Source organism: Natator depressus, chromosome 1 (assembly GCF_965152275.1).
Source record: "Natator depressus isolate rNatDep1 chromosome 1, rNatDep2.hap1, whole genome shotgun sequence".
NCBI classification, from domain to species: Eukaryota; Metazoa; Chordata; order Testudines; family Cheloniidae; genus Natator; species Natator depressus.
Genome location: NC_134234.1, coordinates 164,856,913 through 164,874,441, shown reverse-complemented (window position 1 = coordinate 164,874,441; position 17,529 = coordinate 164,856,913). Strand labels below are relative to the sequence as shown.

The 17,529-nt window shown below is 39.4% G+C and overlaps 1 protein-coding gene across 8 annotated transcripts in view; it reads left to right on the top strand.

Annotated features, from left to right (window-relative positions):
• The window catches only part of MAP3K7CL (MAP3K7 C-terminal like), a 77,607-nt gene extending 60,988 nt beyond the window's left edge, over positions 1–16,619 (top strand). For all 8 annotated transcript variants that reach the window (XM_074971019.1, XM_074971003.1, XM_074970998.1 and 5 more), the window contains 2 exons: positions 3,118–3,233; positions 15,400–16,619. In XM_074971019.1, the coding sequence (XP_074827120.1) occupies positions 3,118–3,233; positions 15,400–15,580 (297 nt within the window). In that variant the 3' untranslated portion in view covers positions 15,581–16,619. The remainder of the gene's footprint in view (positions 1–3,117; positions 3,234–15,399) is intronic.
• The last annotated feature ends 910 nt before the right edge of the window (positions 16,620–17,529 follow it).

The following is a 17,529-nucleotide window of genomic DNA, read 5'->3' as shown; positions in this document are numbered from 1 at the left end:
GGGGTTAACTTGTCATTTTAAGAAAAAAGCAACACTCTGGAGAGGAAACAATGAGGGAAGCAGGTATGAGAGTCAGCAACTGGTTCCAAGTGAGAAAGAGCTACGAATTCTCAAAATGACTAGATAATTTTTAGCTTTCTAAATGTGTGTTTTGAGTGGAAAGCTGTAATGTGGAAACTGAATGCTGCTTTAGTTTTTAAACTGGTGTAAACTGGGTAGATTTGAAGAAGCTAAACATTTTCCTTTAAGGATCATAGTTAATGGGATTTCTCACTGAGTACTTTTAAAAGATTTTGTTGTGATAAACTTGTGTGCTGGTTACTCTGATGGACAGCAGAGATTGTGCTTTGGCTCACCCTTGCACTCCTGGAATAGAACACTGCAACTTCTATATTTTTGTCTTGTTAAATTTACACTGATTATTTGGATGGATATACAGATGGTGCTGTAGCTCACCCACAGTAAAATATAATTAAAACCCCTTTCCCAGGAAGCATCATCACTGCCACCCACCAATTTAACAAATAGGAAACCTGATTGGATCCACTAGGTGCCAGATGGCTTTAAAGAAAATGGGGTGTATATACATGGGGTAGGCCCTTCCTCCACTGGATGCTCCGTTGCCTGTTGACCAGCTAGAGAGACGTGAGCTGACTAGCTCTTGCTTCCTACAATAATTTATTTAAACCCTGGCCTGGGATTTATCAGGCCTCTGATCCAATTTGTAGTTGAACCCAACCTGTCTCCCTATATTTATATAATTTAGGAATTGGGTTTTTTTAAGTTGCTGAGGGTCTGACTGATCACCTGTTTAAGGGGTCAGGAAGGAATGTTTCCAATTGGGGCCAAATTAGCTAAGACTAGTGGGTTTTTACACCTTCCTTATAGATGATGGAGAGACAGTTGGATTAAACAGGTATAAAAGGTAGGAATTTAATGTGAGGAATTCTAAGAGTGTTAGTTCATCCCAATTTGCAGCAGGTGTGTCCAGATTAGAGATACAGGATTTCACTGGTGGACCCCAGGTCTATGGAATGAGGAATACTTGAAGTCATTGCAGACCGGGGTACCTCTTTGGTACCTTCTGTCCCCTTCATACTGGGGAAGTGTAGGGGATTCAGCAGAGCAAGATGAATCCTTGGGGCAGGCAGTGGAGAGTCTACCCTGAGTTATGAGCTTTATGATAGATGCCCTGTAAACCCAGCAATGGACCCTCCTGAAATGCCTGATATGAGATAGGGCAGATAGTGCCCCTCTCCAATGTTAAATTTTCATATAAATTGTGGCCTGCCATTTAAAACTGATCCCTGTGTCTGTCTCTTGAGGAATGAGAAACTCCCTCTCTGGGGCTCTGACCTCACCTGAACTCAAAGCTGTTTTTTGAAAACAACTTGTTCACAGCAGTATTATTATAAATGTCTTAATTTAAACCCTCAGAACTCATTTTGTATTGAAAATAAATGTTTGTACATCCAAATTTCTTAAAAACTACATACCACTTACAGTTAATTCAGATGGCCTGCATCACATCAACCATTTTTCTTCATTAAGGCACGTCTGAAAGAGACTCATTATTAGGTAAAAACCCTTTTGTTCTTTCTCTGTAAGTAGATTTAATCAAAACTATGCTTTGTAACTTTAGCTACAGCAAAACATTTCAGAGTCAGAAAAAGGAATAACCCATGTACCAGTGTGCTGCCATTCCTGCCATAGTCTCTGAAAGCATACTCCTCCCTAAATAGAAGAGTCCAAATAGAGCTATGAGGGGTAGAAATAGATTCACTTTTATTCCAGAGGGCAATTGGATGCTCCTTAGCAGGACGGTAGAAGAATTATTTTTAAGTGTTTCCTTTTGATTTAAACAGGTGGCTTGATCATGCTATGTGGAGTTCATGTGCAGTTGACTGATTCATGGCTACCAATTTAAAAATATTAAATTTCCTACAAGTATTATGGACAAAGTGTGAAGCTCATCTCTGATGTCTGAATTAAGTTGCATTTTTTAGAAGGAGCAATACCCATCAACCTCCACTTCCTCCAAATTGTACTTTCAACACATTAGTTTTAATTCATGAGAGGAGTCCCAGGGTGGGGTATTTTTATTTGCTGTATGTACAATAGTGGATTTCCAAAGTTTACATTCTTCTTTTAAAAACAACTTGCTGTACTAATATAGCACTGCATAGAGTGAAGTCAGTGGCAAAACTCCCATTACTTTCAATGGTGGACGATTGGGTCCCTATTATCTGAATACTCTTAAAGAAGTATTTTCATTGTCCTCATAGTTTTGCACTTCTTCAGCACCTTCCATCACTTTACAAATATTAGTGAATTAAGCCTCATCTCACCCCTTAGGTAAGTACTGTCTGTTTCCTTTTGCAGTTGTGAAAACTGAGACACAGAGAGATACATTTGCCTAAGGTCACATCAAAGGCTGTGGCAGAGCTGGGATAGAGGCTGCTAGGTTTGAAATTCTGGCTTCCTGGAAGTAAATTGCAAAACTCGGCCCCAGATCTTCTGACTGACAGTCCTGTTCTTTAACTATAAGACCATGTTCCATAAAGTGGCATGCTGAGGCGGGGGGCGTTGAAGCATGTCTATGAAAACAAAACTATTTAGCCAATGGTTCCTCTGTGTACTTTTTCAAATCTTAGAGATGTTTGAATTAGAGCTCTTCCCACCCTCAAGTCAAATTAATTTTCTGCTTGATTCTTCAGTGAAATTATAAATACTTTGTTTTATATTGTGGTGTGGATATAACTGGTGCCCCAAATTTAGCATTATTACTTCACTGTATCTGATGAAAATGTTGTATAAGGGAGAATATCCTTCTTCTAATCCAAATTTCACTGATGGCTTGCAAAGCTGGCAAGGAAAATTATGAAAATACTTGAAAGGTTAAAAGGTTTGTGTTTACATGTGACAGATGGGAAATAACAGTAATAACATTTGGTCTGGTCCTGCAGTCCTTGTAGTAAATGGATGTTTTCCCTAAATAAGGACTACAGGATTGGACCCACATCATAACTCTCTGTTTTTAAATAGACAAGATTTTATTTCTAATGTTTCAGTCACATGCAGAAGCATTACATTATTTTTTTTCTTCTGTTTATGAAGCCTCTGCCTCCTTGCCATGACTCTACGGAATCTATGGAGGTGTTCAAACAGCACTGCCAAATAGCAGAAGAATATCATGAGGTCAAAAAGGAAATTGCACTGCTGGAAGAAAGAAAGTAAGTAACTTTTCTCCAAAGAAACCTCAGTATTTACTTATACATTCAAAGGAAAAGAAGTGTAATTTGCATGAAGAAAAACTTTCATAATTATTTTAAAATTACTACAGAACCATTCACATGGAATATGATTTCCAAGCTAGTGAAGGAAAAGTCGAAAATGCTGCCAGAAGTAGGTATTAAAGAAAAATGGTATTTTTGTTTGAGTAAACAATCTAAAAGCGTAAAAGTTTGAGTGAGGAAGCTAACATTCAAGATCTTGATCCATAGAAACCCTTCATAATCTAGGCCAGAAGGTCTTTGTGACCCTATTCCTCTGCCTGGGAAAACTACAATTGGACAGAGCAAGCCGTGTCTCTGCCCTAAGGTTTGGCCATGACCAGGATGAGAGCAGAACTTTAACTGTTCAGGGCTCTCAATTATGCAACTGTCCATTGAAGGACATCAACCAGAATCCCTTTATTGGCTGCTTTCAGGAAACTGTATGGCCTTATTCACACAGGCTTGCACCAGTTTAAACTGGTGCAATCCCCTGCATAGACACCCTTATTTCAGTGTTAGGACTGATTTAGTTCTGTGTAGCTTAAATTTGTTTTTAATGAACTTTAGTTAAACCTCTGCAAAGACAGTGGGGACCCTCTGATTTGTAATTTAAAATCATACCTTAAATTAAACTATTGCAACCTTGCATGTAGACAAGCCTTCTGGAAGACCCATTTATTATGGCAGATCTACCTTTGATCATTTTTTTTGGTCCCTCTCTGTCCAGTTGTTTTGTGTTGCATTTCCTGACTCCTCTTCTTTTTCTGTTTTCTTTAGCCTGGTGGGGTGGTTTGCCTGAGTTACATTACGTTTATTCTCTTGCCTGGCCTTTCTGATCCAGTTGATGGTTTGTTCTCATTGGCTCCATCCTTTTTATAGTAATGGTTTGCATTGACTTTACAGCATGGTGCTCAGTTGTTGATCACCACAATTATATAAACAGATTAAACAAAACATTTTGATGCTAATTGGATTCTTCCAAGGTGTAGTTAATGTTGACAACCAGAATGATTCATCATTTTCAGTGAAGAGTGAAAGAGTGAGAATAATTCAGTTGAAAAGAATACTCTAATAGATCCTAAATCTACTATACTTTCCATTTCTGTTCTATGGTATTTGGGTTTTATTTTAACAAAAAGCCAGCCATCCCACAGAAAAAGCCCTTTTTGTTGTAGCTGTGTTTCACCAAGCCTTAGATTGGGGTGGAGTGACAGATAAAAAGCTAATTCAAGAGTACATCCTTCAACAAACCATTAATTCTGACGCTATGGGACTTTGGATTTTTCTTAGTGCAACAAAAGCATAATTTTCTGCCTCAGATATCCCAACTCAGGATATTCCTTTTGGGGTTATGTAAGAAGGTGAGGTCTGAGCAGAGATCCAACTGTAAAAAATGTTAAGATTTTAAGCCCCAGACCTGCAAGTGGGTCCAGATGGGTGAACACCTGGCCTTCTTGCAGAATCCCACTGAAGTCAGTTAGAGCCTGTAAGGATGCAGGTATCTGCCAGCAAAGGGGCAATCACAGGTCTGGGGCCTCAGTTATTACCTGAACAAACTTCCTACTAGCAGGGATTTTTCTATTAATTCCAATGATTTTTGCAGCGATTTCTTATTTTTTCCTCCTGCATTAAGCCATACAGATATTTTATTGTGTGACAGATATGACTGCTAGCTGAGGCCAGCTGAGAGAGCTATGATATTAAGGATACATTCCAGAATGTGGTTTTTTATGCACTGTTAGAGCCCATAGTTTGATCTTTAAGAATTGTTTTCAGAACAAATTATAATTTCTGTTTTGAGACAAATTGGTTTTTGTGCCTGGCTGAGGTAGGGACTGTTTGGCATTAGTAGTTGGTCAGGCTGTACCACCAATGTCAGTATATTGAAAGTATATGTTGGGTAGGAAAAGCCATATTCTTTGTACTAAAGGTGGAGAATGGACCAAATGGCATGGAAAATCCAACAAATCTTGCCATGATTTAAAAGATTATTGAATTTGGGATCCTAAAACTGTAACAGACAGATTTTTAAAACTGACCACCTAAGTTGCACAAGCATAACCTGCCAAATACAAATATGCGTGTGTAAAATAAATGTCTGCATGTCCAAATGTGTGGTTGTGTGTGCAAATTTGGATATATGCATTTACTGGGATTTGAGCCACCAGTTGTGAAGGTTTGGTCCAGAAGTTGAATGGAACCGATTTATTGTGAGTAGATCTAAAACAAGGAAAAGAATTCAAAATTAAAATTAATAACATAATATGTAACTGCTAACAATGTATTTTTGTCACTTTAGCTGGGAAGAAATTGAGACTATTCATCTGTTCCACCTCAGATATTAGTCAGTCCAAAATTTTCAAACTTGTCTAAACTTGGTTGTTCACACTTGTCTAAACTTGGTTGTCTAAAGTCAGTTACATAAATCCATATTTAGCACCCAAATTATTTCAATGGGAGCCATTGATGCTTGGCACCTCTGAAAATCCAAGTCAGATATTTTTATATCAAATTATGGATTTAAGTGCCTAACTTTAGGTACCCAGGTTTAAAAAGGCAGCCTTATTTTTTTAACTTTTTTTTTTTTTTTTTTTTACAGAAAGCTGAGATTAATGTTTTATTACAAGTGATACATACCTGAATGAGCTACACACATTTTCAAGCAAAACACACTTGAGACTTTTAGATTTTTCCTTAATAAAAATCTTTTAAAATAGTTTACTGCATATGATAGAATGAAATTTGTCTTTTGGGTGCAGAGTTATGTATATACAGATACTATGACAATAGGCACATAAAATATGTTTAGTTCTGGAGAATGCCAAATGCATACACAAAAGTATATCCAAGCAAGAGTGTCTATGTAATTTCTTTCTGGACTATTGTTATGAGCCTTCTAATGATATACATGATACCTAGATACCATGGTGGCGGGTGCATTAGAAATGCCTGGACAGATAAGGATGTCAGTCCAGCACCTTTTACCAGCTCTCAATTCATTTAATCTAAAAAAGAGGAAGGAGAAAAAGATTTTTGGCCTGTTGACTAATTTTTTGGATATTACAATACTGTTCTAGACAGAAACAGTTTGAAAGTTACAGGGAACAAGATATAAGTGGGGGTATTTGCTGAAATTTAATAGACTAGAGTGGATCACACCGGCTGGGATGAAATGGGATATTAAATATTCCATAAATTAGAAGAAAGGGATGTTTTGTCTCTTCTAAAAAGAAGTGGGCTGGAGTGAAAAGTCTGTCTGAATGACAGAAGTTCAAAAATGGAGTCTTCTCTGAGCTTTCTGAAACTTCACCAGTTTAGGGACTACTGCAGATGTCCCAAGTTTACTACAAAATATTATCAAATTTTAACCTACATTTATGGAAATGTAGATTCATAATAGTGTAATATGCCAGGCAAATACAATCCTTGCTTGTAAATATTGAATACAATGAACTGATAAATACATAAATGATTTCTCGCTTTTATTTTGAACAAATAGTAACTTGTGCAATGTTTTTCTTCCACTCAGTTCACATTTTTACTGAAAGTAAAGAGATCTTATGTTAGATGGCTACCCTGCCAGCATTCTGAACTTCCTCTCCACAGATTAGCTTACCTGTGGAATGCAGAGGTCAAACACATACTGCCAGGAAGCCTGATGATACAAAACTCTGTGTTCAAAATATTGAACAAGATGATATCTGCTCTAAACAGAATACTCCGCATTGTTACTTCTAAGAAAATATCCGCAGACCAGTAAAGATCATATGGTAAATTAGCGCCATTGCACAGATCAGAATTTATCAAGGAGGGAACTTAATCACAATCATAAGCATAAATAGATGTCAGTGCCACAAGCACATTTGAATAACTACAGCTGAAAAGGGTTATTTTATAAAATGCTTTCTTCATAACTTTGTTTACATACCAAAGTGACTGATGCCTTACAAATATGGAAGATAAATAATGTGTAATTTTTCTCTCTTGTCTTCTCCTCTTTCCAAGTACCTAGAGCAAATGCAGGGCAGTTAACAATCTTGGTTTTCACTTTTGTCCTGCGTGCTAGCCTACCAGCCAGTGCTAAGAAGTTAGCACCAGCTGGTGTGTCTCTTTTGGCCTCCTGTTGCTTTAGGGGCCCTCTCCTGGCTGCCTTCTCTTCCTGCCATCAGAGCCTCTTCCTTTGCAATGTGCTGTTCACTACAGAATGCAGAGGGAGGCAGGAGCACAAAGCTATAAAGGGAGGTGGTGAATTGGATTAAAACTAACTGCTGTACTCCACAGCAGGAGCCTTTTTGCCCCCTTTTCTTTGTGGGTGGGGCAGATAGTAAGAGCACAAACCATGGTACGTGTGGGAGCAATGAACGCAGTTACCTCATGAGGAAGAGGGAATGAGAGAGATGGATAGGATGAGGGGAATCAAAAACTGAGAATTATGGGGTAGAACAAAGGACAAGACTGGGAGGAGACATTCTGTAAATGGGCACAACTCTGACTTAATTTGAATTCTGCCCATTTACACCAGCAGAGAATTTGTTCTGATATGTAGGACAAGGGACAAATTCAACCTGAAATGGAAGAAGAGATAGAAAAGGAAGAAAGGGGTGTGGAGGCAAGAATATACCACACTTAGATCAGTGAATGTAATTTAATTTATGTTCCTGTAACTTATTATATTTCCATGACAGATGTGTTAGATCTCTAATTTTGGGTGAAAGGGATAGGATGGTTGGTTATTTTGGGCACTTATTATATTACTATTACTAGCTAATGACCGTGGATTATGCAGTTAAATATTAGAGTTGTCTTGGTTGCTAGCTACATTTTGTATTATTAGCTCTGGCCAGTTTTATCTTTTTCCTCCCCCAAACAATTCTAACATATGTCTGGAGTAAATGTGGTCTAGGATTGTTCCTTTTCTATGCCAGGGATACCTTTTCACTTCCTTTCCTCTATGTGTATTGTAGTAGACCCCTAGCTGAGGGTATGTTTATGCCCTGACTTACACGTTAGTTCATTCTCTCTTTTTCTACCACCCCACCACACCCCCGTCCCCACCAAAAAAAAAAGAAAAAGAAAAAAGGCTCCCTGGTTACACAAACCTTTCATGTGGTACAAGCATTCAGATGAACCGGAGATGGGGGATTTCCATGCTTCTATTAGTGTTCATCCTCATCGCTGCTAAACCACCCTTGACATAGATGGCTTATTACTGACACATTAAGAGACTTCAGAGAAGCAATACTTAACAACTATTTCAAAAACAGTTTGCCTGGGGAACATAGGAATTCCCATATTGGATCAGTTTAGTAGTCCATGTAATCCAGTTTTCTGGCCAGGACCGGCTGCTTCAGAGGAAGAAACTCTGCAAGAAGGTATTTATGGGATAATCTGTCCTTACGGAAAGTTTCCTTCTAATTTCCCATAGTTAGAGGAGGGTGTATGCGCCAAAGTATCCAGGTTTATATCCCTCCCACAAATCTTGATTATTTTTTTTAAAAAATTGCTATTATAAATTCTGGATATTCTTAGTAGCCATGTGAGGATTTGCCTACACTGCAATAAAACACTTGCACCTGGCCCGTGTCAGCTGACTCAGGCTCGGGCTGCAGGGCTCTGAAATTGCAGTGTAGTCGTTCGGGCTGGGTCCCAAGTTCTGGGACCCACCAACCTTAATATCTACACTGCAATTTTATAGTCCCGCAGCCCAAGCCTGAGTCAGCTGACACAGGTCAGCTGCAGGTGGTATATTGTAGTGTGGACATACTCTAAATGTCTGCTCCTCTTAGTCTCAGTGATGACAATGTGTTGCACAGGCTAACTGTGTGTTGTGTGTTACTGTTTCTTTTTTTTAATCTATTTTCTTTGATTAGTTTTGCATGTCACCTTTCAATTTCGTTTAATGTTTTCTTATCCTTATAATACAAGAGGGGGAGAATAGAAGCCCTTGAATTATCTTCTCTATGCTGTTCTTTAACTTGTATGCTTTTATCATGGCCCCATTTATTCATCCCCTTTAAGATAGAGTCCCAAACTTTTCACTCTTTCCTCATAAGAGAGTTTTCCTGCCCCTAATCATCTCTGAACCCCTTCGTACTTCAGTCTCCTTTTTAAAATGGGGTGACCAGTACTGCAGTGTTTCAGATGAGGCCACACTATTGATTTATAGAATGGCAATATAATTTTCATATTAATTTCCATCCTATTCCTTATGCATCCTAACATCTTGTTTGCTTTCTTTGACAGCTGTTGCACATTGAGCAGAGGACTTCATTGATACCTGTGAATGTTCCTAAAAATGCTGTGTAACACAAACCCTCCAACCTCCTATTCTGCAGATTGCTCAGTTTACCCACTGTAGGCCTTATTCTCCACTGACTTGTACCTTGTGTAGTTATCTGCACTTGTGCAAAAAGGTTGTAAAACACTACCATATCAGAGAGGTACACTGGCTTCATTTAATCCCAAAAGACACTTCAACTTGTCCTGCCATGCTGATCAGTGCTCAGATGTGCTAGGACTACGCAGCTGAAGCATGCTGTAAGTGGCACGACCACAGGCTCTGTCTTTATATCTTAAAAACCAGATTGTTACTGGTCCTTGTTCGAATATTCTCCCCAAGCAGGAGCCAGCTCATTGCAATCCCTGCACTCTCCTAGTTCCACCTGAGATGAGAACATGGGCAGTGTCCCCACCTTCCCCCCCAAACTGCAAGCCTCAGGCTGGTGCAGAATTTGCCCCTCATGTGTGACCCTGTTGGCCTGACTGGAGCTGCCCCCCTCCCCAAAAATATAGAAATCAAACTACGCCTATGGGTCAGAGCAGCCCCAAAATGTTGAATGAGGAAGGGTAGGGCTGTGGCCCTGCCAGCAGCCAGCAGACATGCATGCTACATCTTCTTAAGGGGTGGCACATGCCCCTGTAAATCACATATCCAGAGGCATAATCCTTCCTCATTCTCACACAGGAGTGGGGGGCGAGGAGCGGCTATGCACCGCTCCCATGAAGGGGCAATGCCTACAAGGTACATTCCACCCTAGTATATGTTGGTTTTTTATTTGTTCTAAATGAGCTAGCAGAATTTGCTTGTATTTATTATTTATTCAGAATGAGTGAAATAAAAAGGCACCTCTGCTCGCCACAAAAAGAGCCTGTACTGTGCAACAGCAGGGGGGTGAAAATCATTTCATTGAGGCTCTGCCAGTTTCTTTAATTTGTCTTTTTGCTACTGTAAGACTTGCATTTCATTACATTTTTACCATGTAAACCATGCTTTTCACAGAAAAAACAAAGTGAACATCGAAAAAGGACGTTACAGATTCCCTCATAGCCTCAAGTGTCTTAGCAACATGTTAGAAAATGCTTTATCAATTATGTTAATTTTTAACCACAGTGTAGCTGCTAAAAGAAAACACAGATTACAGAATGCTAGCGCTGTTTATTAAGCATCCATAACTAAGGCTAGATGGTGCAAGAGCTTATTGTGGTATACTTCAGACTCTGAAAGCTTAGTTCAAATCCAGGGTTAGGTCATAAGCAAAAATTAGTAAGTGGTCTCAGCCTTTTGTGGGCATTGTAAACCACACCATTCATAACATTTAGCAGTTCCCTGGTATTCTAATCTTAGGCCTTTGTAACAGGCTGATAGTGTTTGCCTGAAACATTACCCCACTCTGTTAACAGGTGTTGATACTGACAATAAAAGAATAAGTAAGTTCTGCTGACTCAGAGGCAGGCGATATTTTATACTACCTGAATATAAGAGAGGTGCAATTGGCTTTCTAGGAAAGAGGATCTAAGGTGTGGGCTGAGCAGTGAGGGAAGGAGCATTAGACACAAACTGTTTGTGGAGAAGGTTTGAGGTGATCTTGATTATCTGGGTTTTTTTATTACTTATTATTTAATAAAGCCAAACCCAGGAAGGGGTTATACTCTATGGGCTCTGTCTGTAGAGCAAGTTGGGAAAAGTGGTTGCTCAAAGTCTCTTTTGATCCAGGTTTTGCAAGTCAGGATTGATATTCATTTACAGATTTGTACAAGTTTGTATAGTGTCTGCCTGCACTGCCCCTGGCTTGATTCCAGCTAAGTATTGTTGGTGTCTGATTTTCATGAGTACTAATATTTTTCCCCTAAAATTTGTCATGGATTTAAAAGCCTTTACCTTTAAAAGCTGTGCTGAAAAGCAGTGATTTAAGATTCTGGTTACTGATTGCTTACTTTATTCTATCTCTGTTTCATGTAACTGCATAAGTATAAGAAAAGTAATGAAGAATAAATCTGAAGTAATTTACCTGGAACATTCATAAGTTAGGAAGTGGTAGCCTGAAAAAGCTCAAGCCTTCAGTCCAGCATTGCACCCAGTGGAATAAGTGGGAAGACATTCTGAGGAAGACCTCAGCTGGCCCCAGTGATGAAAATCCTGGAAAGGAAGTTTCATGTAACTAAATTATTAATACAGTTAAATTAATACAAACTTATTCCTCTTAAATGGATTGCATAACCCATACAATTTTTTAGCTACTACTCATTTGCACTTGATCTTGCAGTCCTTAGGCAGGCAAAATTCCTGTTGATAGCAGCCTAGTAAGAAATGTTCTCTTCAACTTAATAGGATAAGAAAAGAGGAAAGAATCAATCAATAGCATTCTGCTTTTTAACAAAGAATATGATCTGGTTAGCAAGGAGAAGTTATTCCATATTAGGCTATAAGATTTTCCTGTATGAATAAATTGAGGTACCTTAAAAGGATGCTGAGGGAAGAACAAAGAGAAAGAAGACAGTGGCCCCAGATAAGGGCATAGAGTACAGATTTGAAAGACAGCGGGCAAAGTTGTCAGCTTTGATGATCCTACAAGTTGCAAGCATTGTTTTGCCCAGACTGGGAGCTAATTGCTCACAGGGCTATAAATGCTTAAAAAGTTACTTAATCTGTGGGAAGCAGGATGATGAAAAGGACAAGGCAACTTTTAAAGTAAACTCTTCCTGAAGCAAGGGGTTGAACTGGTTGGTGAGTTAAGGGAACGGACTATGCCAGCGAGCCCCTAGTTGGACTTGGAACGTGTCTTAGGCCATGTCTGCACTACAGAGTTAAGTCGATTTAAGTTACATCAACGATCATAAACTGCTGTAATTACATCACTTGTGCATGTTCACACAACGCTCTTTCTGTCAGCGGAGCATGTCCACAGTTGGTGCTCTAGCACTGAGAGAGAGAGCAGTGCACTGTGGATAGCTATCCCACTGTGCAAATTGCCAACTTCTCCCACTAGGAGTTCTGGGAATGGATCACAGTGCATCATAGGGGCAGGTTTACCGCCCCATGATGCAATTTTCTCTGTTCCATGATTCCAAGGACTTCTCACTGCATTTCACGCCATTTTTCAACTGCACTTGCCTGAAAGCATGGATCCTTGACTGATCACCTGGCTTGTGATGAGCTTTATGAACAAAAAGAGGCTGATCCTGCAGTATTTCATGAGCTGCAAATCTGAACAGGAATCTGTGGTGCCTGCCCTGTTGTGTACCATGGAAAGAAACAATTCAAAATTGATGTGTGTGGTTTTTTTTTTAATCTGTTTCCTTTGGTTAGTTTTGCATGTCACCTTTCAATTTCACCTCTCCATGCCACAGGACAAGCCTGTTGCCTGTTCCACATCATCCTCCAACTTGACCTCCTTGTCCACCACTTAGTCCTTGGGAATGACTCCACTGGCTGCAGCCTCTAGTCCCCCCAGAATATCCATGGGGTTCTTGGTGGTGGTGGTGGGGTTGCCACCGAGTATGGCGTGCAGCTTCTTGTAGAAGTGACATGTTTTTGGTGCCACACTAGAGTGACGGTTGGCCTCCCTTGATTTCTGGTACATCTGCCTCAGCTCCTTGATCTTAGCATGGCACTGCTGTGTACCCCTTCTCATCCATGCCACAAGCAATCTGCTCATAGGTATCAAAGTTCCTATGTCTGGATTGGAGCTGCAACTGCACAGCCTCCTCTTCCCACAGACCCAACCAATCCAGCAACTCCTGTGTACTCCAGATGGGAGCATGTTTGCTGCGGAAAGCCAGCATGATCAGCTGGGAAGATGTAATGTGAGCTGTCCATGCCGAGCAAACAGGAAGTGGAATTTCAAAAATTCCCAGGGCTTTAAGGGGGGGGGGGATGCATGCCTGTGTACCTGGCTGCAGGGCAGCACAGTAGAAACTGCTTATCAAAGCGGTCATGATGGGCATTGTGGGACACCACCTGGAGTCCCCTTAGGGCAACATAAGCAAGCACAGTGTCTACACTGACACTGTGTCACTCTAACTTTGTCTCAAAAAGCTGTGCCACTCATCAAGGTGGTTTTATTATGTCTGTGTAGCAGTAGAAGAATTAAATCGGCAGGGGGAGAATTGTTGTGTGTACACGTCCACTGTTTTGTCAATGAAACTTGCCTTTTGTCAACACAACTGTGTAGTGTAGACAAGGCCTTAGTAATGTCATACAGTAGAATCTTATAACTTTACATACAATGTTTTCATACATATTTTACCAGAACAATAATGATCAGCAAATTATGAGTTTTCAAATGATACTTCACAGGGTATACTGTGTACAAAATTTATCATAGCCCTGTGAGCTATAAAAGGGATGAACATTGGGGTACAGCCCATCACACCTCCCCCTTACAAAGCTGTAGGAGGATTAGCCACTGGCTACCCAGAGGCAGTTGGTCAGGCCCCTCTTTCCTGGACAGGGCACCTGCTGCCATGTTGTCTTTTCCCTTTATGTGCTCAATTTCCATATCAAATTCCTGAAGTAAGAGGCTCCAGTGTAGAAGCGTGGAATTTGAGCCTTTAGGTTTGTTTAGCCTAATCAATGGCTAATGATCTGTTAAGACCCTGAATTTTCAATTGAACAGGGTAGTTGATTAATTGCCCACACTATAGCATAGCATTCCTCTTCTGTGACAGACTAATTCTATTCATTTGGTGTAAATTTTTTGCTTAAGAAAGCAATTGCATGGTTCATGTTATTCTCCCCTGTTTGCATCATCACAGAACCCAGACCAATGTCTGATGCATCTGTACACAGTTTAAACATTTTGTCAAAATCAGGGCTAGCCAGAACAGACTTTTCAGACCAAATGTTCTTTACCTTATCAAATCCTTCCTGGCACGGCTTTCATCCAAAAGGCTTTGTTTAGCTTGGTCTTTTTACATAAATCTGTGATGGCAGAGACAATGTCACTGGACCCCCACACAAACTGTCTGTAGTAGTTTACCAGACCTACGAAAGATTGGACTTATTTTTTGGTTTGGGATACATGCCAATTTACAATAGCTTCAACTTTCAAAGCATAGGGATGTTTGACCTCCCCCTACCCAGTGTCCCAAATAAGGAACTCTGGCTACTTCAGTTTTACAGAGGCTTTTATAGTTACGCCTGCCTCTTTGACTTTTGACAGCACAGTTCCAAGTGTTCTTCGTGATCAGCCCAAGTGTCGCTAAATACTGCAACGTCATCCACGCATGCTCTTGCAAAGTTCTGTAAACCATTTAACACTTGGTTTAACAGCCTCTGGAAGGTGGCTCCAGCATTAATTAAACCAACTGGTAACATTATAGAGTCTTATATCAGTGATGAAAGCAGATTTTTTTCTGTGCATCCTCATCCAAAGGGTTCTGCCAATAACTTTGAGTTAAATCAAAAGAATTGAGATATTTATCATTGCTTAAAATGTCCAGTATATCATCAGTTCTAGGCATGGGATATACATCTGGTACTGCAACAGCATTAAAAGTTTTCTATAATCAACACAAAACCTTACAGTTTTCAGAGTAACAGCCATGTATTCGCAAAAAGAAAAGGAGTACTTGTGACACCTTAGAGACTAACCAATTTATTTGAGCATAAGCTTTCGTGAGCTACGGGGGTGCATCCGATGAAGTGAGTTGTAGCTCACGAAAGCTTATGCTCAAATAAATTGGTTAGTCTCTAAGGTGCCACAAGTACTCCTTTTCTTTTTGCGAAAACCTTACAGCGTTGTCTTTCCTAGGGACCAAGACCACAGGTGATGCTCAAAAGCGTACCCTGGGTAATGGCACATACATACTTCAACTTTTATCTTCCTGTTTTCTTAATCCTCAGAAAGGAGCTGATTGCCAGGCTGGAACAGGCAGAAAAGGAGAGCATGGATGCTGCTCAGCTGGCTAAGGAGTATGCAGAACTGACAGAGGAGAATCGGACATTGAAACTGGCTCAGATGCAGTGTGCAGAGCAACTGGAAAAGCTTAGAATACAATACCAAAAGAGACAGGGCTCTTCATAACTCTCAACTAACCAATAAGAGGCAGTCAAATCCAGTATTTGTTCTGTGCTGGCCAAGAGGTTTTAAAAAAAGGTTCTGTTGTAACACTTCACTAGAAATACAGAATATATAAAAGTCTATATTTGATTTAATGCTTGCCAGCCGGTAGCTTAATATAATGGATATTTTATCCATTATATAATGGATATTTTATTTCAAGTAACATAATTGAAGCTAATCTAGCCCCATTATATGTTCTAGTAGATCAGGTTTCTTTTCTAAAGATATTTCTTCCAATTTAAGAAGATATGGACACACTACAAACTGATATAAATAGTCTCTATGTTGGGAGTTGGACCATACTAAGACATACAGCAGGGGCAGTGTTAATATATGGAACACTGGAACACACTCATGTGCTTCTATTTTAGTTTAGTTTTCTTTTTTGTTTTTATTTTTTTCATGCCTAAAATGTTTGGAAATTGTCCTAAATCTAATCTGGCTCTGGCTCAAGATTATGCTCCAGGTATCTGGCATGTTGATAATGTCAATTTTAGGTTGTTTTATAAAGTCTAAAAGATTGCACTTTTTTTTAAAAAAGTACTTTCATTAAAATAGCACTAACCAATCATTTTCATCAAAGAATTATATTGCTAGCAATCATTTTCAAGTTATTAAATTGTGAAGAAACAGATAAAGTTTTCTTTCCACCGCCGTATACTTGGCTAGAAATTCTTTTCTTTTTAAAATTCATTTGTACTTTTTGGCATGCAAGAAATGGAAAAGTAATGTATGGACACTACAGTGGTGAATAAATAAGACTTTATGGTTGTTAATGGAGAATACTTCAGTAAAAGTACCATATATTTTGTTTTTATTTTGTAGACTGTTTTGGAACAGAAATGACTGTGGGTAGGTACTAAACAGTTCAGTGATATATGAATAACTGAGAGTTAAAATGTCTGTTTTTCCTTGCTCTACTTATCACTGTATTTTCCTAAATCAATTGAAAATCCTTTGTTATACTTCCATTTCTATTCATACAGTATTTTTTTCATTAAAAGTGGATATACAAAAAAGCTATTTTGTGCCCTTCACTTCCTTAATCTTCCCCATATTTTAAATTCCGCTCAATTGGAAGTATGTTACATTTTTGTGAGGTTAGAATTAAATACACAAAAATTAAGGTTACACTTTTAAAATTAAAAATGTTAGGAATTGCAAAAGGTAAGATATTCACAGTAACCTTTAACTTTGACCCCATTGTTCTTGTAGGACCCAACATTTATACTAAATTAACCTAGGCAACTCTCACTGAAGTTATTTAGCACCAAATTTTACCCCAGCTGGTGCAGCACAGAGGCCTAAAGGAGCCCAAGGTGCCTCCTTACATCTCTCTGCTGGCAAATAACATCAGGTAGCAGCACAGACATGAAAGTAGGTTCCATGGGGCTGCTGCTTACTTCCTCATGGAATATGGGGACAGGATGGGGTGGGGAACAGGCAGAATCTCAGCTCCAATCTCCCCAGCACATGGGGCAGCATACCTTATACTGGTCTACACCTGGGGCAGTTTACTCTCTACCCAGAGCAGCAGGAAAACAAGAAGGGGAACTGTGTCTGAGTCACAATCTTTTTTCCTGGGATGCATAAAGGGCATGTAATAATGTGCTGCCCTTATTTAGGGAAGATCATTATCTCACAGTGTAGTCCTTGTGTGTACAAATTTGAAAGCAAAACTGGATCCATAAATTAAACAGCATAATGAATAATACAAAATACTTAAGATATGGCATTGCGGGCAAGGTAAGAACTTTGAGACCAATTCTGTGCTGACATACACTGTGTGCAATCTTGTTGTCTTCAGTGGGTTTGCACTGAATGCATGACAAATACTGTAAATTCTCTGTTTCCTCCTCCCTATGGTACTAGAGTACTGTGGTCTCGCCACCTGGGATAAATCTGGAATT